General features: G+C 39.9%; 3 protein-coding genes across 5 annotated transcripts; 1 reads left to right on the plus strand and 2 right to left on the minus strand.

Annotated features, from left to right (window-relative positions):
- Nucleotides 1-268: 268 nt before the first annotated feature.
- On the minus strand, nt 269-4,122 carry ino80e (INO80 complex subunit E). Of its 3 annotated transcripts, none has more exons than XM_044209130.1 (8): nt 3,975-4,118; nt 3,579-3,661; nt 3,391-3,461; nt 3,243-3,295; nt 3,018-3,099; nt 2,166-2,283; nt 1,737-1,835; nt 269-1,185 (listed from the first exon to the last, which is right to left on the minus strand). In XM_044209130.1, exons 1-8 carry the CDS (start codon nt 4,000-4,002, stop codon nt 979-981), a joined length of 741 nt encoding a protein of 246 aa, XP_044065065.1. In that variant the 5' UTR covers nt 4,003-4,118; the 3' UTR covers nt 269-978. The 3 variants fall into 3 exon arrangements, with proteins under 3 accessions (XP_044065065.1, XP_044065066.1, XP_044065067.1); XM_044209131.1 differs by lacking the exon at nt 3,975-4,118 and adding an exon at nt 3,769-3,829; XM_044209132.1 differs by lacking the exon at nt 1,737-1,835 and having other exon boundaries at nt 3,975-4,122.
- A 2,305-nt stretch (nt 4,123-6,427) lies between these two features.
- Nucleotides 6,428-9,922, plus strand: si:ch73-54f23.4 (zinc-binding protein A33). Its single transcript, XM_044209056.1, has 7 exons — nt 6,428-6,566; nt 6,762-6,834; nt 7,052-7,147; nt 7,357-7,590; nt 8,344-8,366; nt 8,572-8,687; nt 8,785-9,922. Exons 2-7 carry the CDS (start codon nt 6,769-6,771, stop codon nt 9,336-9,338), a joined length of 1,089 nt encoding a protein of 362 aa, XP_044064991.1. The 5' UTR covers nt 6,428-6,566; nt 6,762-6,768; the 3' UTR covers nt 9,339-9,922.
- A 370-nt stretch (nt 9,923-10,292) lies between these two features.
- On the minus strand, nt 10,293-25,917 carry si:dkeyp-77h1.4. The gene is made up of 11 exons (XM_044208944.1): nt 25,627-25,917; nt 20,688-20,753; nt 19,978-19,998; nt 19,590-19,859; nt 17,536-17,656; nt 17,222-17,397; nt 16,831-16,973; nt 16,283-16,430; nt 15,852-16,033; nt 15,646-15,738; nt 10,293-15,051 (listed from the first exon to the last, which is right to left on the minus strand). The coding sequence occupies exons 2-11, from the start codon at nt 20,731-20,733 to the stop codon at nt 14,356-14,358; spliced, it is 1,896 nt and encodes a 631-aa protein (XP_044064879.1). The 5' UTR covers nt 20,734-20,753; nt 25,627-25,917; the 3' UTR covers nt 10,293-14,355.
- Between the last annotated feature and the right edge of the window lie 156 nt (nt 25,918-26,073).

Raw genomic sequence — 26,073 nt, forward strand, 5'->3', positions numbered from 1 at the left:
ACACATCCTGCATACAATAAGCATTCACAAAGATAGCATACCTCAGTGACTGTCTGTTGCTCTGGAATGATGTTTTAGGGTGTGATGTTTTGGGTGGGACATCAAGTCATACTATAAGGTGTGTTTAACACTTTCACTGCTTTTTAAACATCTAAAATGGTGCAATGAGAACTAGACAAACACACAACAGCCCTAACCAATCGTTTTAGATAAAATGGCACCTGGAGCATGTTGTCAGCAGAATCTGTGAATGAAGCCTAACACACAATTTAACTTTACACAAAAACCTTTAGTCATCTGAAATTACAACATTTTACATTTTATATTCTGACCCACAATTTGACAGGTGCAAAAATAATATATCTCCATTAACATAAAGTAGCATTGATTTTTGACAGTTTGTTTAAAAAAACATTAACAGTACAAATGACAGGTGTAAAAAAAAAAACTGCCTGTAACAAGCAAATAAGACTTAACATTGAAACATCTATATCATACTAAAACAGCTTTAACTACAGTATTTACAATACCAAGTCTGAGATTGTAGTTAAGACAATGCAAAACAAATAACAAAAACACTCTGTGCAGGACACACTAGTTGTAGTCACAGTTTGTAGATTGTTTGTCTGTTTAGACAAAAAATAATCAGCAGGCAGCTTGAAACTATAGAAAGTAAAGTATACAAACATCCCAGTTGCTGTGGATTTTTCTTAAAAACATACAAACTGTAGTTTTCTCACAGATATAATTCTTAACATAATATTGGAAAACCACATTTATCTGGGAGATATTATTGACAGTGATACTGCAATTAAGCAAAAGTCCACAGAGGGGAGCTTGGCTCCCTTTTGAAAATGTGGAATGGGCAACTGAATACACAAAATACATTCAGTCACATTCTGTTGTTTGCTCTTGAACACAAAGGTGTACTACCCCTCCATCCCTTGTTTATGAATACATCTAAACACACACTCAGGCTCACTCATTAGGGATGTCAATGACTAGTTCAGCCTCGTCTCCCTCCCCTCTGTCTTCATCTCCTCTGTCGCTGTCTCCATCGCTCTCTCCCTCCTCCTCAGCTGCATCTCCACTAAGCATCTGTCTGGGAACCCAGCTGAAGGGGCCGCTGGCTGCCGGAGGGGCTGTGGGGGCTGATGGGTAATTAGCTGCCATTGGGGCAACAACCTGAGAGAAATTCGGAATAAAGCAAAAAAATGTTAGGAATGACAGAGGGATGGAGATATGATGGAGGCATGAGGGGTATGGATGGATGGCTGCATCACAGATGTACAGAGTAAATCAGGACAAAGCATGCAGCATGTATATGAACTTACAGACATACTGACCAGAAGGTCATTTCAGCATAATGCCAAACTTAAAAGGCCTTAGGGGACTGAATTTTCTACAACATTGGTGTCCTGAAATGTCATTATTGCAGGTTATATTGAGTAAAGGACGGAAAACGAAATTGTTCATATATCAGAATCTGTCAACAAATTACCCAATACAGTTTTTGGACCCTCTAAGGGGGAAATACAAGTAGACACATATTAATTCCTTGTAGTTATGCATATATACTTTGACCAAAATATAACCTACTGAAAAAATGGCCTGTGCCATTTAATATAAATGGCACATTCATATACAGAATCTGAGAAGTTAGCAGTATATCTGCATTATTATTATTAATATTATTATTATCTCTGAGCATCTTATTTTCCTTTTTCCTCTCTCACCTTCCCCGTAGTCTCTTTCTTGTTTTTAGGCGTCTTTGTTTTTCTCTCTTTCTTCATTCGTTCAGCTGGGGGAGCCAAATACTCTGGTGGGAAGGGCATCTGCCCAACACGCACGAAGGCCCCAAATTGCCAAATGACCACACAAACACACATGCACACAGGCATAGGCAATTTACAAGACAGACATACACAACAACACAAAAACCATACACAGATGAATGAACAATGCAAGGACATTATAAGCATCAAACAAAAAACAAAGGAAGAGATAAAACAGACTTATGAATAAAGTGACAAAGAATGAAATTATATAATAATGCCAAATAAAAACAGGGATGTTTTTATGTTTGCTGATGAGGAGATGACAGTGGCAGCAATGTTACTGTTGCTGGCCGCACTAAGATATAAGAAAGGGAAATGGAAACTCACAGTGTTGAGGTAGGGTCCAGAGCCTGATGACTGTAGGGGATTTACACCAGGACGGGACAGCAGGGAGAGATGAGGAGAGGATGGTGAAGGAATACAAGCCCCAGGACTACTTCTTCGCCTGAAATGAGTACATGAGAAATTAAGAGAAACTCAGTATGTAATTTGTAACAGCAAGAGCATTCAGAGCGCTAAATGTTTAGTCCACATTGGTCCATTTTGTTCAATAGGCCACACCAAGCCAGCTTAAACATTTTAATTAAAAATGCAGAATTTTCTCTCTGTTTTGGCCTTCCGTAGACATTAATCCAGCATTTTTCTAAAACCAAAAACAAAAATGTTTTCCAGAGTGGATACATTTGAAAACACCAGCCTCACGTTAAAGTGTGGTCAAGGAAAACAGAGCTTTTGGAAAACGATGATGCCTAGACAGTCCTGGTCAGCAAAAAAGAAGAAAAGAGACCCTAGGAGAATTCAACGGGCATCAAACAGGGAGAATAATTGGTTTAGAATTTTTTGTAAGTGACTTGCATTGATTTAAGTCAGTGGAGTAAGTCCAGCACAGATAACTCATTATGCGTTGGGTGATAATACCAGACTATTGTACACCAATTCAAGACTTCAATACAAATAATGGCTTACTGTTAGAGGACTTATGACCATTTACACCCAGACGCCTGTAATAGGATTATGTTTACTACAGGCTGTTTTTTTTTTTACCACAATGACCAAAAAGATGAGAGTCTAATTTATCAATACATATATAAAGTGCTGACCTACTCAAGGTATTGACTCATATAATTACTCAAGAGTTACCCTGAGCCAGTGGATCTAATGTTAAAATGCCCAGCTTACTTCTTTGCTCCATCTCTTTCTCTTTCCCTCTCTCTGGGGCCTTCTCCTTCACTATTTTCAGAAGAAACGGTTGCATCTGAATCTGGAACATTAGACAAGAAAACCTGAACCAACAGTATAGTATATATTGATTGGTTACACCTCTGATGATACAAATGAAAGTACAGCATGGTAATAAGCACTTTATTCTTCAGGAGAGCCTTTAGGATGAGGTGTAATAACTACCTGAGGAGTCTTCATCTACCCTCTCATACTGTAGCAGTCTGTCCAGAAGGAAGCTAGAAAACAAGTGAATTACATTGTTATTTACTGGACACACACATAATATTGTTTAACATCCACACATTTTTATGTACACACAATGTAATGTCACCTTTTATCCCTGGAAACTTTGAGAAGTTTTCTCTGTGCTCTCCTCAGCTCCTCCTGAAAGCATTCCTGTTCCTGGAAAAGGGAAACCAAACACGAAATCAGTGCAGATAAGGAGACATATATATTTGTAAAATACCCCAACAGGACTGCTCAAGACTGACCGTTCACAGTCAAAATTAATGTACTCACGTAAACAAGAAATTTTAATTTTCGTTTGAGATTTTTGTATTTCCGCTTGTAGTCAACTTCGACGTCCGCTTGACCGTTCATTTCTGAAACACAGCATGCAAATGAAATCTACCGTCTGGTAACAGCTGTAGTTAACGTATATAGATATATATATATATAGAGAGAGAGAAGTAATTTTCGTAACACGCACTGCCTGTTAAGATCACGTTACTACGGTATGATGAACTGGATAAGGTACTGTATGCTAAGCTAGTTGGAAACGTTAGCTTACATGACTAGCTCGCTAAAGATACAGAGCTGCTGGTCTCACAGGCCTCTGAAAATATACACCAAGATGTGAAAGCATGATTTTGATTAATTGCAAGGCTATTTTTATACTTGAAAAACCATTGATACCTCTTGTTTGAGTCTGTCTGTGCGACATGCTCTTGTTTACTTTCGTGACGTCGTTTTCATGCGTCGCGATGGGCGGGAACTTCTTCTTCTTCTCTCTCTCTTTTTTTTTCTTCTTCTTCTTGGATTTTAACAGCAGTTAGCAAACAGCATATTAGGTGCATTAACGCCACCTTCTGCTTCTGACTGTGGAGCAGAGATTACATCCCACCCATTAATCCTGCTTGATCCACTTGACATGTTCATTAATGTTGAATTCCAGCCTTCCTGAGATCTTCTTGCATATGTTGCCTTTTCTTGTTCATACTTATTACAATCCAAGATTACATGCACAACAGACTCCTCAACCTGACAATGCTCACATAAACCAGTTGGATGCTTTCCGATTATTAAGTGTGCCATTTAAATTGGAATAAAAAGTCTTGTTCTATTAAAAGTGGTCTTTTCTATTCTTGACCTTCCTATGTTTCTAAATGTTGAATGCCTTTATTATTTAAATTGTAGGCTACTCCCCCTTCTTTCAGCGTTCCACTGCTCTTCCTACTCGTCTACTGCTTTATACACCATTCTTTTTATACACCGGGTCTGAAGTTCAGACCTACATGTGCAGGAGGAACCCACATGAACAGAATTGACGTACCTTGTTGAATAAGTCTGGAATTAATAGAATATGTTGATGCCTGAAATTGAAGGACTTCCGGCTTTTGAGAACTGAAACAGAATCACAGCAGATTCAAGTGTTTACTCTACCCAATGCAGAGCCAAGAGTACTGCCAGCATCTCCACTGAGCAGTTGCCCAGATACTTTAGTGTAGGCTTTATTCCAACAACTTTTCTTTCTGGTGAAAAAGCAGCTCCAGTTGTCTGATGTTCTGGATCTTTTGAAGCACCAGTACATACAGGGAGTAGTGCTCTCTTACATGAATTGAAAAAGCTGTTAACAGATAGATTTTCCCTCTTTATGACTTGTTGTGCTCCAGCAAGAACATGTCTGTCAGTGTTGTTGAGTGTGTCCATGACTCAGCCTCTGGAATAACTAGCCTACTGTTGGGCTCAGCTTGATATTAATAACCCCCAAGTCCTCTGCATATCGTTTGCCATCCAAAGCTTGTTCTTTGTCCTCTGCCTTGTTCCCAGCACTCCTGCAATACCACTTTAGCAGGGTGTTCTTCATGTCCTTTGAGGTTAGCCCAGTAGCTGGTTATTAACTTCTTCTTTATAATATCTAGTGGCATCTCTCCCACAAGGGCTTGCAGGGCTGGGATGGGGGTTGACTATACTGCTCCAGAACACCGCCTTAGAGCTTGTGCTTGTATCTTATTGAGCTTTTGAGGCTGAACCATAGACTACACTATCAAGCGGGGCCTTTTTAAAAATAAATATATGAATACAGATGGAGGAATTTAATTAAAACAAAAGCAAAACATTTCAACGCCTTTTCATGATCTAGTGTTTTTTTCTTCTTGGTATAATTTAATACTAACATAGAGTCTTTATGACTGATCATCATATTTGGGGGTTTTTTCTATATATTTTCCATATATTTTGTTATGTGTTTGTGTCTATATCTAGCAGTAATACACAGTTATATTTCTATATGTAAATATAAAAAGTTGAATTCACATGCTGTGTACATGGGATTATTAGATGTTGATATAATAGGATTGTAAAAAAAAAAAGGCTTTTGAATCCTATAATTTGAATTAAAGACATCAAAATTAAACAACAACTAAAAGACAATTCATTAAGTTAAAATTCAATAGCCAACATGGATTTAGAGCTGCTTTGATTTTCAGTCAGGAATTGCTGTGCATGCTTCTATGACTTCATGCCGCAGGCCTTTGTATCTTAATGAATCATCCTGTCAGTGTCCCCTCTACCTGCAGCATACTGTAGTGCACTGAGTTTGCAGCTCAGCACAGTCACTTGCCAGGACCCAGCACCATGAATTATAGATGAGTAATGCTGCTTCAGTGCACCCATACCCATAGCCATACCCCCCTGTGTGTGGGGGTGATGGGGGAAGACAGGGAGACAGGCAGAGACAAAGAAAGAGGTAGATATATAAAAAATGTAGATAAGAGGACAGACCCAAGGCAGATTATTTTACATAAAAGAGAAGAGGTTTTTGGCTGGGCAGAGAGATGCAGATTTGTACTCCAAGAAGGAAAGAGAGCAGAAATGCTGACAGAGAAACAGTGACACCCCCACACACACAGACAATATGAAACCCAGCAGGGTACAGATAGCTGAACAGCATCCTTTAATGCAACTACCAAAGCAAACACTGGATCCTCTCACACCCCCAGATGTTAGAGAGCCACCTAGCAAAAATAAACACGCATCATCTCCCTTCCAGGCAAAACAACTGTCGATATGAAACACAATATCTGACTGACTGGCTGCCTCTCTCCAACTCTAGATTCTGCTTTGTTTCCAAAGACAGTGGCAGACAGAAATAGACTCTTATGTGTTTGCTGCCATAAATCGCTGCTGCCAGCCAACCAGCCAGCCAGCCAGCCCTCCTGGCAGCCACAGTCATCTGCCTCCCTTCCACTCCACTTCTTTCTCAAGTCCGGCTGTGGATTCTGATCTGTGCTTGTCAATACGTTTTCTCTTGTTTATTTTCTGCTTGGATGTATGTCGTGGTTGTTTTCATTGTGCTGGCATGTGTGTTTTTCCCTTTCTCCCTCTCTGTATGGTTGTGTTTTCATGTCCTCCAATTTGTCCCTCCCTCTTACTCCCTCCATCACTTTTATTGCATTTTATTCTGTTTTGTCCAATTTGCAGAACTGGAATGTACCAAAACCACACCAAAGACACCAACAACAACTGCAATAAAAGCCTTCTCTGTGATCACAAGGTAAGCTTCATGTTGGTTTTCACCTGCTGCTATATTTAGAACAGCTGACATGAGATGACATTTTCTCTCGTAATGTGACTGTATTTATTTGACAGTTCATATTTCATAGGCAAAGAAATTCAGTTTGTAGGATATTAAATCAGTAACATTTCTGTTCCGTGTTTTTTCTCCGATGTTCTGTCTCCTGTGTGTGTGTGCGTGTGTGTGTGTGTTACAGGAAAAGCTTGTCCAGGCTATTAAAAGAATCAAGCACGAGGTAGATGAGTGCAGAGAAGCAGAGAGAGAGACGTACATAGAGTCACTGAAAGTAGAGGTATTGTTGTTGCATTATTAATCCTTGTCTTTTTCAAAAATACACTCTTTTCATACACAGTAATTCCAGTTTAACACAAACTAAAATACATTCTACTGAAGCCACTTTTTAAAATGATTATCCATATTGTCATAGCCACACACTGATTTTTTTTTTTGTCACACTTAGGCCGAATTGATGAGTCCATCTTTTCCTGTCCCGTCTTGCAGAACAGTTTTGATGCCCTGGAACGAGAAATCAGAGCTGAATTTCAGAACCTCCATCGTTTCCTGGATGAAGAGGAGTGGAAGGACCTGGAGCGACTGAGGAGGGAGAGACAGAAGCAACTGAAGCAGCTGAAGGAAAGAGAGAAGAAAATAGCAGAGCAAGGGAAAGACCTCGAGAGAGCAATCACAGTGCTCAACAGTAAACTGGCTGAGGAGGACAGTCACAAACTGCTCAAAGTGAGGAAGCGTTTTCACTAAAAAAGAAGAAATGAACAGAGTCATTACATCTGACTATCACTGAAGTTTGGCTTATTATTGGCTTGAATATACTGTAGCTATACAAAGGTGGGGTGTGGTGATGGGGATGATGTAAATTTGGAGGGTGAGCTAATGTGTGAGTGGGGACAGAGGAGGAGCTGGAGAATAGCTTGGACTCCGTCCAGAAAACATTCTGGAAACGTCTTTGCACAACCGCAGAGCCACACGTGGGCTTTTCCAGGGTTATTGAGAGCATTCCCCTTGGCCCGGGACAAAACGTTACTTACCTTACTCGTGACTTGTCAAAATAACTGTCTATAATTGTTCCTCCTGTTTGGACTCCTTTGAGCTTAAAGCTGCTGGTAAACAATGTGACTCTAAGTTTACATCAAAGGGACCCAATCCCCGAGCTGCAGTGCAACCCTGTTAGCTGTCCTGCACCTCTTCATTGGCACTTATGTGATCAATTATAGACAATGAGTGGCTTAAACTGTTGACTTGCCTGGTTTTGCAGGTCAAAATCTATTTCTCATTTAAAAGTGAAAGGACAAAAGGCAGTGAATGCATTAGTGAGCAAACAGGAATGGGCAGCATAAGGCAGTCTGTGTGATGTGGCTTGAATTTGGAGTCCAAACAAAGACAACTGTTTGTGGTAATGAAATGTTTCTGTCATTTTAATGTGCTGTATTATTATTTTAACCAATTACAACCAAACTGTTTCTCTCATTGCAGGAAATTCAAGATCTCATAAAAAGGCAGGTTTTCTAATTTCAGTTTATTTTTTGACTGTCTCCATTGTTTCCCCCACATCTAATTAATCTTGTGTGCATGCAAGCTTGGCATTTCCTCTCAATTCTGCACATCCATCCATTTCCATAATCCTCACTGTGGTGTGTCTACCAGGTTGACACTCAATCATTCATCATTCAGTCCTCCCCTCTTCCCATTTTGTCCAAGCAGGTCTCAGGTCAGCTTTGTTCTTCCAGCGGAGGTGGACACTGAGGTGCGCTCTGGCCAGTTTGTGGGGCCCATACAGTACAGGATATGGAAGCACATGAAAAGCTGCCTTTACCCAAGTATGTTCATATATGTCATTTGATACACACACATGCAAAACAACAACAAAACTCACCTTACTCAAACTTACCTTACTTAATCTCTATTTGCCTACAGACATTACATCAATGACCTTTGACCCTGAAACAGCCCACCCCAATCTGTCCATGTCCCAGTCTTGCACCTCAGTATGGTTTGAGGAGGATAAGGACACGGCGGATTGCCAGGCCAACCCACGACGGTTCCACTATTATTACTGTGTGTTGGGCCATCAGGGCTTCACCACAGGCCGACACTACTGGGAGGTGGAGGTGGGACGTAAGACAGCATGGAGGTTGGGCGTGGCACGAGAAGATGTCCCAAGAGGGGAGATGGCTGCTACTGGTACCTTCAGTGGCCTCTGGACCCTGGCCCTGAAGGGCGGATCTGTCCTAGCCTGCACCGACCCAAAGCCCACCAAGGTCAACGTATCTGTCTGTCTTGTCCGCATCGGTGTGTTCTTAGACTGTGAAAAGGAGGAGGTGTCTTTCTATAATGCTGTTACCATGGCGCCAATCTACACCTTCACTATGGGAACGGTCGTGGGTCCCCTGTTCCCCTTCTATAATCCATGTGACTTGGATGATGGGAAGAACACGGCTGCAATTAAGATCTTTAACCCTTCACTGTAATAAGGGACTGTTCTCACCAGCTTGAACACTGATGGTCAATAGACCAGAGATTTACAACACAAATTGTTAATTTTAGTAGAATTGTTATTACACTTAGAGTCAGTTAATCAGCTAGCCAATTGAAAGAAATTAATTGCCAACTATTATAATTATTAGAAAAAATGCCAACCACTGGCTGATTACAGCTTCTCCAATTTGAGGATTTGCTGCTTTCCTTTTGTCTTGAAAATAAACGGAATATTTTTAGAACTGTTATGTTGCACAAAACAAGCCATTTGAAGACCTCACCTTGGATTTTGGAAAATTCTGATGGACATTTCTCACTATTTTCTGACATTTAATAGACAAAACAATTAATTGAAAAATAATTGACAGATTTATCAATAATGAAAATAATTGTTAGTTGCAGCCTTAATTATATAAAATACTTGCAACTTGCAGAAGTTGTAAATAGAGAAACTCCACATTAAATATGGCTGCTACTGTAACCACAAATAATTTTTCTGTTAATGTACATGTTCTTCTTTTACTGTGATTACTTGTAGGCTTTAGAGTTTGAGGAAAATAAATGTGGTGAAAAATGATTTCTGATGCAGTTGTATCTGTAAGAGAGTTTAGGGGAAAAAGCATGTGGAAGATTGTAATTTGCAGCCAGCCTGAAGCTTCAGGGTCCATAGCAGGTGTTAACAGCATTATGATGTTACCTTTGGCCTGTTTAAAAATATCTCTCTTGTGCCTGCTCTGCTATGATGTGTCCTGGCGAGGTTATGGAAGCTCAAAACGAGGCAGTGGGCCTCAGGGGTAAGAAAGTGGCGCGTGACACTCAGAACAAATGATGGCTTACACTGGGTGAGATGACTCACTGAGATGGAATGGACAGCTCTGAGACAGACCTGTCCATCTGCAAGTCTTTTTGCTCAGAAAATAGGAAAACAAACACAACAGGACAGCAAATGTCATAATCGTTTGTTTATTCTTATTATTCCTTTAGACATGAAATAAAGAAAATTCTATTTTCTCTACAAAACATTTGTGCGAAGTGTTGTGCAAAAACGGAGTATGGAGAGAACATGTGGGACGTCACACCACACCCAGGCCAGAACAGCAGAAGTAAACAGAGAGGATCAGGGCAGAGACAACTCACATAGTGCAAGAAGTGCCAGTGGTATTAAAAGTAGTGGTTTCCATTAGTGGGTTATCAGAGGTGGGTATGAAACCAGTTAGATGTAATAATTCCAATCCCACTAGGCTGAGCCTTCTTCAAGATGCTGGTAATGTGTAAACCAAAGGCTTGACCTGCCCATCACACACTATCTGCCTCTCTCACATCCCTACTCACTCTGAGTGGCTTGGTATTACAATCACTGACAATATACAGTAGTGGTGGTGCACAAAAATGCTGTTTTAGCAGTCTCTCATCAATTGCTTGCTGAAACATGACCCCCGAGTGTTACCCACAAAAAGCTTTGTCATTCGTATGCTGCCATCATGAATTCACTCACATGCTCCAAACTGTGCCACAGACTTGATTAATGCAATGGAAAACATCTTCACTTACAAACAGAGCATGCTCAGCATTCTTTATGCCACGGAGAAGTCAAACTTCCATAATCACTTTCATCATTTTTATACAATATGTCACATATCTTCTACACATTAGGGTCATAAGCCAGTCAGTGGTATCACTTTGTTCAGTCAGGTGTGCAAACAGCTTTCGATGTGTGAATACCATACCTATTAAGAAAAAGGTGCCATTAGGAGTGTCGGCTAATGACAGAATACAAGCCAACTATCCAATGTATGTTTTAGGCACTAAACAAAGACAAGAGTCACTCAAATATCTCAAAGTTACAATATATTTTACAATAGTTTGTGGCTTTAAACACATTCACACTCATGACTTCAACACAGCAATGGTTTTCTTCACATTGCAAGATGATTTAAGCAGGCACATGAATACTTACTCACAACAGATGGAGAAGCACACATAAAGTACAGTTGTTTCAATCTGTACAAACTGCTTATGCAGAGACTCAGCACACACAAACACTCATAAAACATTCACTCAAATTGAAAAAAAAGAAGGGTAACAATAATTTTAGTTTGGGAAAAAAAAAATCATTCACACTCACACATATGTGCATCATAGACATACACACTTAAACACAGAAATCCAAAACACACAATGATGGCAACATTAAAACATCGCTCCTCTGGTCACGCACACAGACACAACTACAGGACAATAAAAGCCTGTTTTTTTTCAGGACATGTCGTGGGCATGCTGCAGTCAATGCTTTAAGTGACACAGGTTAAACATTTTAATACAACATGTAAATACTGTGAGAGAGGCTGTTTGCTGTGAGTATAATCAGATTGGAATGGCAATGACAGCAGATAATTGATCTAAAAAGATCTAATATAGTCATGATGGATTTTTACAATATTTGGCTTAAATTAGTTCAAGAGGTTAGTGAATATTAGTGTTTATAGTATATAGTACTGTATGTGTATATATTTTATATTCTGGATTTAAGGTTGGTGAGAATTTAAATTAGTTTTCTTTTATTATTAAGTATAATACAACAACCATTCTATACACTAAGAACATTCAGGCTTAAGAGGGTTAAAGTGGCGTACACATGCAATATTTACAGGGCTGGAATGTGCGTGTCTGGTTTGTGTGTCTGTGTGTATATGTATATGTGTATAAAGAACATTTTCAGTGTTAACAAAATGGGTTTGTGGTTCCTTCACATATCCAGGCTAGAAGGATGACGCATATCCAGTTTTTCATCGAGGCCCCCTTGATTTTAACATTTTTTGTTTGTTTGTTTTAGTTAACATATTATATTTATTGATCTTAGTATCAAATCTGACATCTAAACCTATCTTGTCATATGGCTTTTTAAAAGGCAAGACATATCGCCTGATATTAATTTACTTTAAAAATCTTTAAGTCAGGTAAGCTACCAAGAAAGGCCAGTTGGTTGGCTGATATTTTGTGCTTCTCTCAAAAATCCAAAATGCTTTTTGTTGATTTCAGTGCACCACACCAGGAGTGTCGTTGTTCTGTGGTGAATTAAAACATGAGGTAGAGACATGCATTTTGTAACATTAAAATGTATCTGCACACCTCCTCTGTACCATATTAGGAATTTTTTTCATTAAATAAAATTCATTGATTTAACCATGCAATAGCCTCAGTAAGCCTAAATAACAACAACATAAGGCTACTGTTTCAAAATCAAAGAATACATTTATTAATCACTACTTAGCACTAGCAGAGTGCTAAGTAGTTTTTTGAATTTATGAATGATTCAATGTCAAAATCAGCAGGGGGAGGTGCGCAGAAATAGCTGTTTATTACAATTGGGGGAAAATGGAATTAGGGCCTAAAGTTGTATTTACAACCACGAAAAGCAAGCTAAGTGACGTGTTCTGTCTGTTTGTCTATCAATCTCCTCCACTCTGTTTCAGTAACATGGACAGTGCGGCCCTAGCATACACCTAAAGCTTAAACAGATGGGGCAAAAAATACAACTGAGGGGGCTAAGCAGACGATGTCGTGGCATTGATAAAGCCCTCATAGGAGAATTTTGGAGACATTAAACATACAAGGAATAAATGATTAAGCTTTTGCCAGATTTTAGAGGGCCAAAGACACAGGAACTACTCTCTGTCAATGTAAACACAACCAAATACTTTAGAGAAAATATCAAAAAATTAAATAATTAGTCAAGATTCTCATTTCAAAAGTCATGTTTTTAGGTAGTTAAAAATGATGTCCAGCAAAGGAAAGCAGAGAAAGGAGGAAAGAAAGAAGGGGGAGGGATCAAGGAAGGAATGACAGACAAAAGGAAAGCCTGAAATTAGACAAGGAAGGAGGATAATGAAAGAAAAAAAACAAAGAAACAAGCAAGCATGTTCTAACTATTTGAACTTACCAGATACTTTCATTCAGTATTTCACCTTTGGAAAACCCAACCTACAGCGGGCACATGGTGGTCCCATTAAGCGCCTGGAGTTGCTGCTGGCATGAGCTTCATATTAAACTGTAGCAATAATGGGCTTTTTATAGAGCCATCGGGAAATCCAGATCAAATACTGTAAAGTGGTTGATCCAGACTTGAGGTGATCAGTCTGCGAAACACATTTTAATTATCTGAGATATTCACTGGGAGTCTGAATCTCAATCTCAGAGACTATAAATAGTGGGGTTAGTATTATTAGTATGTTTTCTTGTGTGGTTAAAGTTGTGCAAAACTTTTTTTCTATATGTGAAAATGTATAGTAGATGTTTCTGAAGGCAGAGGACTGTCACAAGCCTTTAACATCCACATTTCAGCTATGTACAAAATGCCAACAACAGAGTATTGTTTGTGTGATCAAAGGGCTTTCATTTCCGTTTCGATGATGTCCAATCAGAAGAACGTCATCACACATTTTAATTTAGGTTTGAGATGACATTGGCTGAAAATTTCATGCAGTTTGTCTGTTTTATCCACATGCTGATAGAGGAACAAGCATCTAAATGGGAAACAATAGTTAGTTAAGGTCAAATAAGGAATTCTAGTACGTTCTTGTTTTAATGAAATGTTGTAAACCTTTCTGGCTACCTCATTATGTTATAAAAGACCTCATATGGAGTTAACATTTTAATTGTAAACTCTGCAAAGGATTCTGTTTGCAGTCTGACAGTTTTACTGTGAAGTTACCAAAAAATTAGGTTGCAAGGTATATACAACTAAAATGTTCAAAAAATAAAATCAACAAGCCGCATTAGTTGTGTAAAGTTTTTCTGAATCAGAAAGTCTCAAAGGTTATGTGTTAGTTATACAAGTGAGATACCGTTATCAAGATAATACTGTGTTCAGGCATTAAACATGTTAAACCGATGTCCTCGCCCCAGTTTCAGTGGTTTTTCATTATTTGGTAGGGGGTGTTCGATTGTCTACAGTGGTGGTAGATGGAGAAAATCTGTGGGGCTTCCCTTGGATTTTTGCAGGGGCAGTTCTCAGGTGGTGGTGGTTGTATCCTCAGCCACAGTGCCATCTTTGCTGGCTTCCAGTGTGGCACTACTGGATTTCAGCTCCACTTCAGGGGTTTTAGGGGGAGCTGCTTTTGGAGCTGAGCCTCCGATAATATCAGCGTGATCTGGGCTTGATTTGGAATCCGGGCCTGGCTCAGGTGTACCGTTGGTAATAGGTTCTGGTGTGGTTGGTTTTTGGGGCTCAGGTGTAGAAGTCAGGGCACTCTTACTTTCAGGTGTTGGAGTGGTGGCTTTAGGAGCAGCTGGTTTAGGCTCCGGGCTTGGGCTAGGTGCAGGCCTTGGATCAGCTGGACTCCTGGCCTTGGGCTCAGGGCTTGGGGCTGGGCTAAGCTTAACATCTGCTGGTTTGGGCACGTCCAACTTTGCTTCCACTGGCAGATCAGGGGTTTTCTTGGTCTCAGGTGCTGGGCACGCTTTAGTTTCAGCTACTGGACTGGGCTTAATGTCCATAGCTGGTGGAGCGCTTGGCTTGGACTCGGCAGCAGATGGTGGACTTGGTTTGATTTCAGGGGCAACAGAGATGGATACAGCCACAGAGTCGGAGATTTGATCAGGGGCATCGGTGTCAGTATCCAGGGGGAGGGCGGTGTTAAAGCCGACGCCAGAGTCACTGGTCTCTAGGTTATCAACGCCAACCTCTTTAGAGGAAACCTCCAGACCCTAAATTCAAACAAGGTAAGGCAAGTTTATCTGTATAGCGCCTTTAAACAAGACAATTTAAAGTGCTTTACAGAAGACATAAAAAAGGTTAAGACAAGATATAACAGACACACAAAAGGCAATATAAAAGGAACATATAAATAGGATTTAAAGAGCGTAAAATAAAATAGAATATATAATAAGCTAAAATTTAATAAAACAGGGGAATAAAAGTCACAGCTTAGCTACAGTGCAGTGCAAAATACGAATTAATAGTCCCAAATTTAATTTAATAAAAGGCAGTGGCAAACGGAAAAGTTTTAAGCTCTGATTTAAAAGAACTGAGAGATCAGAGATGTATTTTGACCCTAAACCATTCAGTGCTTTATAAACCAATAGTAAAAAATAAATAAATATAAAATCGATTCTTTGTGACAGAAGAAGCCACTGCAAAGATCTGAGACCTGGACTGATGTGATCCACTTTCTTGAGGACTCTAGCAGCAGCGTTCTGAATAAGCTGCAGCTGTCTGAACGCAGAAAACAGCATAAAAATGGAGACATTATTAAAACTACTCAGACTCAGTTTTAAGAGTGAAATATCACATATCCTTACTTTAATATCCACCTCAGTGCTCTGAGATTTCTCTGTATTGTCTGCCTGGGAATGCTTAGATTCCTCACTGAGTTTGGTGATGTTCTTGACCACCTGTGAAGATGCACACGAAACAATAGTCATTCATTATATCAGGATATACATCATTATCATCATCATCATCATCATCATCACCACATTGTCAGTTGTATATTTGTCCCTCCAACCTCTCTGAAGGCCTCTCCCTCATCCTCCTTGCCAGCTTTCTGGGCAATCTTCTCCAGGGCAGCCGCCCTCTTGGCCCTCTTCTTCACTTTGATCAGACAGGACAGCAGACAAACCAGCAGCAGGAAAACCAGCAGGCCCAACAGGGCAATGATGGCCACATACAGTGACTCCAGCTTGTAGGCTGCATGGAGGCATGGTGGGAAAGGGGAGAGAAAGACAGGAGTGGGAGAGTAAATAATTCAACTGACCTTTCATTGACGTGTTGAAATTCCAGTGCATGAATACAGTAGAGAAAAGAAAGGGATTATTCATTCTTTTTTAGCCACAAAACAATAATTTTGGCCCTACTATGTTTTGATCCTTTAGCAGCTATCACAGTCATTTAACCCATTTTTCACCCATTCCTTCTCAGCCCCATCGCCATCCTTACGTTGTACTTGCAGGTGGATGCTGGACACAGTGAACCCCAGTATGTCAGTAATTTTGAATTGGCCTGCATCTGCAACCTTAACCTGATCCAGAAACACCAAAGAACCCTCCATAGAGAGACGGTCCTCGAGACCCAGCTCAGTTCGGGCCTAGAATAAAAAGAAATATGATGATTGTGCAGCGTAAAATAATGCCTCTGATGTATTCCAAAATGGTTAATGTCTTTTCATAAAAGTGTATTAATTTTTTATGTCAGTCTAGATGGTCCTTGTTTCAGACAAGGTGGCCCACCGCTACAATATGATTATGAAACCTATTATTAACTGGCCATATTATATGTTCATATACAAAATCATATAATTGTACATTTTATTATATATACAGTACATAATTCTTATATATATATTTTTTGGAATCATAAGTTGTAACTAAGCAGCAACAGAAATGACAAGCATACAGTGTAAAGAGGACGTCTGTTATAAATGACATGCAACCTACAATAATACACAACAGTAGTGGGATTAAAAAGAAATAAGAGGCTCTGGTTACACTTGTAAATTCTCCCTTGTCCAGCAGCAGATGGGGTGTGGGGTCAGAGTCAGGGGTGTAGTAGAGGTGGACCAAGGAGCTGTTGAGTATCAGGTTGATCTTCAGTCTTTTACCGTATGGCAGGGTCTCAAAGTTTTGGTGCTCTGAGACACAGACAGGCAGAGGAGAAGGAAGGAAGTACAATAAATTCATCACAGCTCTGTTTACAGGCCCATGGATCATCTAAAATGCATTAGCCTCCTAGAGCCCATTAACGTTTGGGTCTTTAAAAAGCCATTATGGCAGACAAGAGGAGCGTTATAACTAGAAAGGAAACAACAACAACATCCTGATGGAAGGTCAAGTATGGGAGAGGAAAAAATATATGATCTGTCTTCGTTTGTACTCTCACCTCTGACGTTGAGACATACTTTCCTTTGGATATCACCTTTGGCATCCCTGACAGTGTAGCTGCCTTCGTCTGCCCCCATGACAGCACTGAGGGTGACGTAGCGGTTGTTGACGCTGATTCGACCCTGGTAGCCCTCCCTGGACATCCCTGTGCTGGTCAGCAGCACCAGAGCAGGCCTGCAGGAGGCAAAGTCAAAGAGGATGAACTTTCCTCAACCTTTTCCTGGTAAGTTTGAGACACGTTGTCGCAGTGCATGTACATCATGTTAGGAAAATGTCATTACAGATGATAAAATGTAATTTTGCTGACTCTACCTAGATGTCTGGTTGGCCTCCACAGCAATGGGCCTGTACTCCAGGGTGATTGGAGGAGTTACCCCTAACAGCGAAATATGGTAGTTGTCTCCATATTTAATAATCTGCTCGTTGGAGCAATCTAGAAGGTAAAAGCAGGGTGATAAACTGTTTGTTCTTGAGTAAAAGGAAGCAACAAGGTTAATTACAGGAAGAGAGAGAGAGTTAATTGCTTCGGGTAAAGGAAAAAATTATAGGAACAGAGTTTAAGTAAGAGAAAGGACAGATGGGGTGAAGGAGTGAGGGAGAGAGAGGACGAGGGAATGGCTTGACAGATGTGGCAAAAAGGGGGACAGATTGCAGAGAAAGGAACACTGATCCAAAAATATCAGGGTAGCTGATGAAAGGGTAGAGATACAAACCAAATAGAGGGAAAGACAGTAAAGACAAGATAAAGACAGGAAAACAGCAGGAAGGGAAGGAGAGAAGGAGTGGGTTGGTGGTTAAAGAGCTGCATAATTACTGCCTGGCAGCTCCGGCATGCTCTCACACTCTGAGAACACACACACAAACACACACATCACTCCCTCCATATGGCACATATTCCACATATTGCTACACTACAGTCGCCTTTATCCATGCTGGGTTTGAGCCCGCTGTTTTAATCACTCCCTCCTTCTCTCACAGTTGTGTGTGTGTGTGTGTGTGTGTGTGTGTGTGTGTGTGTGTGTTTGTGTGTCTAATCTCATCACAAGAGTCCAGGGTCAACACTGCTGAAACTTGTAACGCTCCTAGGACAAACAGTATGTGTAACTGAGAGGTTTATTCAGTTGCTGACTGCATGATTAAAGCCGGAGAAATGATAGCTCCTACACTACCCCGACTCTGACTCCAGATCAGATATAAGAGGCTTATTCTTCATCCTGGAGTTGTGGCTCTGACGTCATTCAGTGTTGGAGGAAGTATTCAAATCCTTTACGTGAGTAAAAGTAACAATACCACAATGTAAAAAAACTCCATTAGAGGTAAAAGTCCAGTATTTAAAGTATTATTAGTGAAAGTACAGAAGTATTATCAGCAAAATGTACTTTAAATATCAAAAATAAAAGTATTTAATGCGGGAAACTGGCCCGTCTGAGTGTTATACTATTAAAAGGAAACTTTTCAACCTGGACCCTATTTTCCCATGTTTTTGTATACTGGACCAATTAAAAAAAAAAAACTGTTGTCCACAGTAGTCACTTCGACAACTATGGGAAAATAGGGTCTAAGTTGAAAAGCACAGATGTTTCCCTTTAAATATCATATTAATGGATTAATAAACGTATGCATTAATATATAGCCTAAGTAGCATTTTACTTTTATAGGGGGGGCTAGTTTTAACTATTTTATATACTAGATAGTTCAATCCATAACAAAGTATCATATCTTATAAGATAGCAATATGTTTTCTAAGTAAAATCTGCAAAATAACAAGTAACTTAAGCTGTCAAATAAATGCACTGGAGTCAAAAGTACAATATTTTCCTCTAAATGTAGTGGAGTAGAAGTATAAATTGCCATAAAATGGAGTAAAGTAAACTAAAGTACAAGTATCTCAAATTTGGGTAAGTACAGTACTTGAGTTAATGTACTTTGAGTAATTGTACTTAGTTACATTCCACCATGTCACCCATTTATTAGACATGTTGCCTTTTGAAACTAGAGCTCAAACGACAGACGATCAATCTATTAGTCCATTGATAGAAAATTAATTGGCAATTATTTTGGTTATTGAATAGTCTTTCAAAAAAAATTTCAAGCAAAAATGCCCAAAATTCAGAGGTTCCATAAAACACTATTAAATTTATAGTTTATAATGTGGACTTGTCCATTTAATATCACATATGAGCCAAATAACCCAAAAGGAACTGGTTCTTATATGAATTAGAATTTTATGACTGTGAGTCTTCTAGCAGATTTAAATTAAACTTTTGAAGTGAAATCCCAATTCTAGCTGTAAGAGTGTAACATGTCAGTTGAGGCTGTGCTTCATTACCATTCCTAATGTATCATACACTCATGTCATCCAGTACCTCGGACTACAAGCGTAATGCGCCTGACGTCCTCTGGCTTGTCTGGATTCTTCACGGTGTACACTCCCTCATCTCCCTCACCCACAGCATCTATAATGAGGTGGCTGAGTTGGTGTTTGGCCCGATTGTTGACCACGTTGCGGCCCCTCATCAGGACCACATCGGCCGACCGCGGAGAAGACCTATTCCGAAATGTGACCTCTGATGCGCCTGCAGGCAGCATGATGTGGAAATCCTCCCCGTGGAACAAGGTCATGGAGTCCTCATTGACTGGATTATACAATGGACAAAGGAAGGAAGCATTGACAAACACATACGAGGGCAAGAAAAGTTCACAATTTATAATTGATGATAATTATATATGATGCACTGGTACACAAAGTATTACCTTTCACAGGAGCAGAAAGAGCTGTAAACAAAGAAGAAACTACAAATTAAAAGTGATACCAGTTATATTATGACTCTTTGCATCAGTTAAACTGCAATGCAGTGTCTGAGTCCCCTTTTCGGTAACACTATATTTGGATAGTCCGCCTACAGATAGTTTAAAGAGTATTTGTAACATTTCAGCAGTTAATAGTTGAGATTCAACAATTCAACTGTTTCACAATTAAAAACGATTTTCTGATATTACACCACTGCAGTTTAGGTTTGGTTAGGGTATGTTCATGAATTGTCACATATACTCTATTAATAATCTGTTAAACATCTGCAGACAAAGCGAAACAGTTAAATTGTAACAAATACTCTATATAAACTACTGTACTATAAACTATCTGTAGGCGGACTATCCAAATAAAGTGTTACCTTCTTTTCTTCTCTATTAAAACAAATCAGTGTTTTTGTTTCTTTAAGTCTTTTTCTCACATATTCTTCGGGATTGCTTAACATATTGTCTATTAGACAAACTGAGTGTTCCAGCACCATCAAAATTACCTTAGACTATTAAATAAAACAGTATTTCCTGAGTAAATAATACAGAGTAGCATGATTAGCTGATTGCCAAAAGACTGCACACTGACATTGGTGGAAAAAGACACAATTTCCATATTTCCATATCACTACTAGAAGGAACAGCATCACAATTTCTTAACATACCTGTGGTGAGCAGAAAGCTGAATGCAATCACACTGACTGTCACCATCTTGGCTGATTCTTTTGTGCCTAGAAAGAAGAAAGGAAGTTGTATGTGTTCATAGAAAGTAAACATAATAGGCAACATTATGTTATTGCCTTCATATTTGTACATATATATCTCTCTTTTTTACTTTATCCTGTTTCCCTCTTATATTTCTGTATGTTCTGAAACAGTAGAGAGGGGTTATCAGTCAGCCCTGTTGCTTATTCACAGTGAAACTGGTAAATGACATCGACCCTGGCTGATATCACGATGTGATGACTGAAGCATCCACTGAAGCACACACAGTGAACTTCACACTCTTTCAGAAACTGAAAGTGTGGTTTAGTGTTTCTCAGCTTGATTATGTCACTTTTAACTTGAAGAGACAGTTTGTCTTTATATTAGAAATGAGAAGATTTGGAGCACTGTAGCTATTGTAATTAGTTTCAGTATTGCCTGAAAATCCAATAACAACCTTCTGGCTCAAATCCTAGATTCAGATCACCCCCAAAATGTAATCAGTTGTTCCTTGGATCAAGGTTGATATGTGCACCAAATATAAAGGGAATCTATTCATCGGTTATGGAGATTTCCTGCTGACATATACGTACAAACACTTACACCTTCCCAACAAAGGTCAAATTAAGTTTACTTTCAAGAATCTCTGAGAAAATGTAAAATTACCAATGGAAAACTGCTCCTTAAAAAAGTCTTTGCTTAGGTGGGTTTCAAACAGGAAACATCCAGAACAGGAAGGGGAACGGGGCAAAACATATTTTCCACAAGAATCCTGATTAATTGCTGTTCTGAGAGGAAATATTGATGAATGGCTTTCGTCTGTGCTGAGACATCAGAGGCAACACATCAAGGGGTTGAGGCAAAAGAAACTTTCCTGTGGTTTTCATTTTAAAAGCCCAGGAGGGGACCAGGAGGAAACACCTGCAGTGCTCACAGTCAGACAGTGCAGCAGTTAAGTAGCATGCAGTCAAGGTTATCTATATGCCACAAAAGTGTCCTTATAAAGTGAAAGTGTGTACAACCTCATAATAATTGTATGAATATGTTTCATTTTCATACAAGACACTGTCTTTTAAACTTGGATACATTTGATGCCAGCAATGTTTTTCTTTCTTTCTGTTGTCTTATCCTCTATATGTTCTTTAAGGTGCATTAAGAATTCAATTTGGCTATTTAATCACACTAAAAATCTAAAAACAAAAAAAAAACCTCCCTGAGAAGACTATCTGCAGAGAGTCTTGCAGTCCCTGTAAATTCAATTTATCTGCCATTGCCTGGAGGTTTTTATTGGACTTCAGACATTAAAAAACAGCCTGTGGTGCAGCTTCTCTTGAGAAAGCCAATGAGTGTCATTATAACTTAATAGCATACCTGAGCTCAATTTAAAATCAGGGTCATGCGCAGATTTATGAGTTAAAGTTTGTGTTGTTTAAAGGCCATACCAACAGGCATTTATGTCTCAAAGAGGCCCTTCCCTTTTAAGTGTATGTGCATGTTTACCAGGGCCACCTGGCTTTGGATCACTGTCAAGGATTGTCTATTGATTATGTGCCTGAACTTAAACACAGACTAATTCATGAATCTTAAGATAATTCAAATCGTGGGGATCTTAATGATGACCTGGCTGAGTTTCCAAAATAAAATGTCCAGAACGAGAAAAGCTGCATGGCAATCTTATTTTCCCACAAGACCCTATGATGGTTTCTGAGAAGAATCGTGATTAATTGCAACACTGACGGGATTATGATGATGTGATATGCATTCTTCTACACTGAGGCAACACATCAAGAGGGTTTGTGCAAAAGAGATTTTGCTGCAGTTTTCATTTACAAAGCCCAGGAGGGGACTGGGAGGAAACACCTGCAGTGTTCACAGTCACACTTTGCAGCAGCTAATAAACATGCCATAAAGATTAAAGTGTCTCATTGTAACATAGAAGACATCATCAGACATCCCATTCCTGCTGGAAATGATGAAGCACTAAGCTATCTTCACACTGTGTATAAGCCTATGTGTTCACTTTCTGTATGTCTGCCACCTGTCTGTCTTTGTATGAACATATCTTTAAAGAGCAACAGCAGAGAGGCCATTTTCTCTCATTGTTTAATGGAAATAATAAACATTTCACAGTGTCATAATCTGACCATCAAAGTTGCTGTTTCACAGAGGGCCTCATACAACCCTCTGCACTGTGTCTGCCACATCTGCGCACCACACTCCGGGCAGAAAGCCTAAAAGCCCACTTATTTTATTGTATCTGAAACAAAATATGGAACAAATCTGCGTCACACAGAACAGTGTCTCTTGGCAAACAAACCTTTAGTGTCCTTTGCTACAGTCATCTATATAACTCAAATTACACTGTAATTTTATTACTGCAGTCCCCGTCCTTGTTTCGGGAATTTTTGCCTTCTTCTCAGGCTTTGAACCCTCATTTGAGGCCACTGCATTGTACACTGATCGTAACGTCCAACAAAAAAACTGACTGCTGACCCATGTAGCCGTCAGCATTTAATTAATACAGCAATCTGAGATGTGGGCTTGGTTGGCTCTGAAGAAAGAGAAAAGTGAACCGTGTCCATCTGTTTGTCACAGCAGTAGGCCTCAAGGAGTCACCACAGCCAATCTGGTGTTTCTACGCAGGATCTGTGAAGCAAGAAATCTCAAATCTTCTGCTTCATTTCTGTGGAATTTTGAGCATTTGAGGCCACTTCAAGGGCCGCCTCACTGAGCACAAACATGCAAGCAGATGAAAACACACGCAAGCTACATTATAAGCTTATTCACACACTGTCCTTTGGGCTGTAAACCATGGACACAGACAGATATGCCATCTGCTATCCTTCCCTGACTCTCTCTCCCTTCACTTAGCTTCACTTTATTTTACCCCGTTGGATTCTCCACTCTTTTTTTCCCTCTTTTCTTCCATATTCTCACTTCTGTCACCATTCTCACATCTTCAAGTGTTACTTTCTACCACCATCATGACCCTGCACAAGTCTGCCTGTCCTCTTCTGCTGCCTTCCTTAACTTTCTATGCGTCTGTTTGACAGCTCCGTATCATCTCTTACTTTCTTTCCACCACATTTTGTCTTCTCAGTATGACTCCTCTCAACCCGAATCCTCCGCTCCCTATCTCGGGGCATCTATCTCATTTCTTTGCATTTTTCCCTGGATCTCTTTCTCTTTTTATTATGTCTCTTTCATCCTCTCCTCCTCCTTATCTTATATAATCCAAGCCAGTGCATCCCACTCTGAAATCAAAGCCTGTGCCTGTGTTCCTTCTAACTCCAAACTCCCTACTTACTAGAAGGACAGACAGGTCTTTGTCCACAGGCTTTAAAGAGGCGGAAATGCCTTCAATGACTGCAGATGTGGGGACCCTACAAAGCAAACTCTGTGTCTTTACCCATCATCATTTCTCTTTTATTTTAACTTTACTCTTTCCCTTTGCACAAGTGATGAGAAGAAATGGCTCTACGTGGGGGAAGGTTCCTCTGACGATGAGGAGGCATGCTGGAAGTGAGCTCAAACGCACATTTACAGGCACACACACACAGATGGACATGCTGTACCCTCTTCCCACAGCACTAGACATTTATAAATCATGAGGCTTCAAAAAGAAGGGGAAAAAAGGATTACTGCACTAAGAGACACACATGTGAAAAGGGTTGAATTTTTACTTTATGTGCACCACTGCCACAACAAATATTGGGTTCCCCTTTGCTCAAAATTGCATTAAAATTTTTAAAACTTCAAATGTCCCACTCTAATGTCCAAACTGGTAACCTCTGCATCACTACCGCCTATATCATGTTTTATATCAGCACAGCAGAAAGACATGATGCAGGGAAAACCAGAAAATCGTGTCTAGACAAAATATATAATTTCTAAAGTTTATCTGGAAGCCTGTAGTTGACCTATTTTCCTGGCCGCAGTGAACTAAAGGATAAGACAGGTTTCCACCATATTGCTTGCACCTGTCAGATTCATTAAAATCAGTGGACATGAAGGAGAAGCAGGGAGATGGATGGTGGAGCTATGTGCAGTATTGACAAACACAGTAAGATAAGAGCACAGAAGATGTGGAATTTGCTCATGCTAAAGATGAGTTTATAATATAGTCATTTCTCTCATGTGCTTAGGCCTTCATGCAGCTCTGGCCACACTCTGTGAGCAGCACACTGCAGGCAGAGGCAACACAGCCAGAGAGCCTTCAGGCTAGAGCCTCCTCTCAGATAATGGATGCTATTAAGCTTTTTAAGTGTTACCTGTACAGAACATGTAGCCTACTGGTCAATATAACTTCCTTATATGAAGAGAAGGTAGGCTTCGGAGAATTAGATACCTGTAAAATATATTATTTTCCTATGATGATTATAACAATGGTAGTAGTGATAATAATAGTTACATTTTTCCATGTTTTCAATTAAGGTGGGCTAATGGCCAGCTTAGACTGAACATAACTGCTTTAATTCAAACTGCTGACATACATATAAGGCAATAAGAAACATCTGACATCATCTTGCAACCTACAAAATACATCTGCATTATATTTTTGACCTCTGAATCCCACCAGGAGGCTGAGGAATTAATGAAATGAACCTAAAATATCCAATGAGGGCAAAGAAGGCTGCATCTCGGGACCGTTCAGTCAGTATGACGACTAGTGATGAAACATATTTTCACACCTTTCCTCTTGGACAGTATAATGTGTAGTTGGTGATAAACCTCACAGCTCAAAGTCTAATCAGTCACCTCCGGGCCGGGATAGCCGATAAACGCATCAAGCAAAAAAACTGCAGAATTTAACCCGTCACGCACCAGTCAAATGTAGGACAACACATCCAGCACATGCATGTTAGGAAAGGAAAATCACCGCTCAGAAAGCTCACCTACCTTCAATTGGCCGGTTGGAGCTGCGTTGCAGTCAGAAGAGACGTCGGAATGCTTTCAGAGGTCAAAATCTGTGTGGATGTTGCCTGTTTTCTCCCTCGTCGTCTCCCTCCCTCTCAACCTCGCCCCCCCTCAAGAGCAGCACTTCACGACTCGGGCTCAACATTTGGAAGATGTTCAGACTATGCCGTTCTCTGCTCACTCTCGGAACCACTCGACTCGTGTCGGGAAACACCGGTCACCCTTCGCCCCCAAAACGACATCGAGGATATGGGCATCTGACAGTGAGGAGGTTTATTTAATGAGATATTAGGCAATCCGCAGAGGATGCTGATTCAGCACAAAGCCGTGCGTAGGCTACATAAACAAATTAAGCCCAGACATTATGTGCAAAGTGGATGATAATGTGATCAGAATAGGTGTGTGTTTAGACTATATGCATTGCTTCCC

The sequence above is a fragment of the Siniperca chuatsi genome, linkage group LG9, assembly GCF_020085105.1.
Source record: "Siniperca chuatsi isolate FFG_IHB_CAS linkage group LG9, ASM2008510v1, whole genome shotgun sequence".
Taxonomy (NCBI): Eukaryota; Metazoa; Chordata; class Actinopteri; order Centrarchiformes; family Sinipercidae; genus Siniperca; species Siniperca chuatsi.

Bases quoted from the DNA above. Each gene is read 5' to 3' on its own strand.
- ino80e (XM_044209130.1), bottom strand. From the start codon at position 4,002: ATGTCGCACAGACAGACTCAAACAAGAG. The intron at 3,296-3,390 runs GTGACATTACAT...CTTGTTTTCTAG, and splicing joins AAAGTTTCCAGGGATAAAAG to CTTCCTTCTGGACAGACTGC. The intron at 2,284-3,017 runs GTAAGCTGGGCA...TACTCATTTCAG, and splicing joins GAAAGAGATGGAGCAAAGAA to GCGAAGAAGTAGTCCTGGGG.
- si:ch73-54f23.4 (XM_044209056.1), top strand. From the start codon at position 6,769: ATGTACCAAAACCACACCAAAGACACCAACAACAACTGCAATAAAAGC. The intron at 7,148-7,356 runs GTATTGTTGTTG...CCCGTCTTGCAG, and splicing joins TAGAGTCACTGAAAGTAGAG to AACAGTTTTGATGCCCTGGA. The intron at 8,367-8,571 runs GCAGGTTTTCTA...TTGTCCAAGCAG, and splicing joins ATTCAAGATCTCATAAAAAG to GTCTCAGGTCAGCTTTGTTC.
- si:dkeyp-77h1.4 (XM_044208944.1), bottom strand. From the start codon at position 20,733: ATGGTGACAGTCAGTGTGATTGCATTCAGCTTTCTGCTCACCACAG. The intron at 16,974-17,221 runs GTGAGAGTACAA...TCTGTGTCTCAG, and splicing joins AGTATGTCTCAACGTCAGAG to AGCACCAAAACTTTGAGACC. The intron at 16,034-16,282 runs GTAAGGATGGCG...GCCTCCATGCAG, and splicing joins CATCCACCTGCAAGTACAAC to CCTACAAGCTGGAGTCACTG.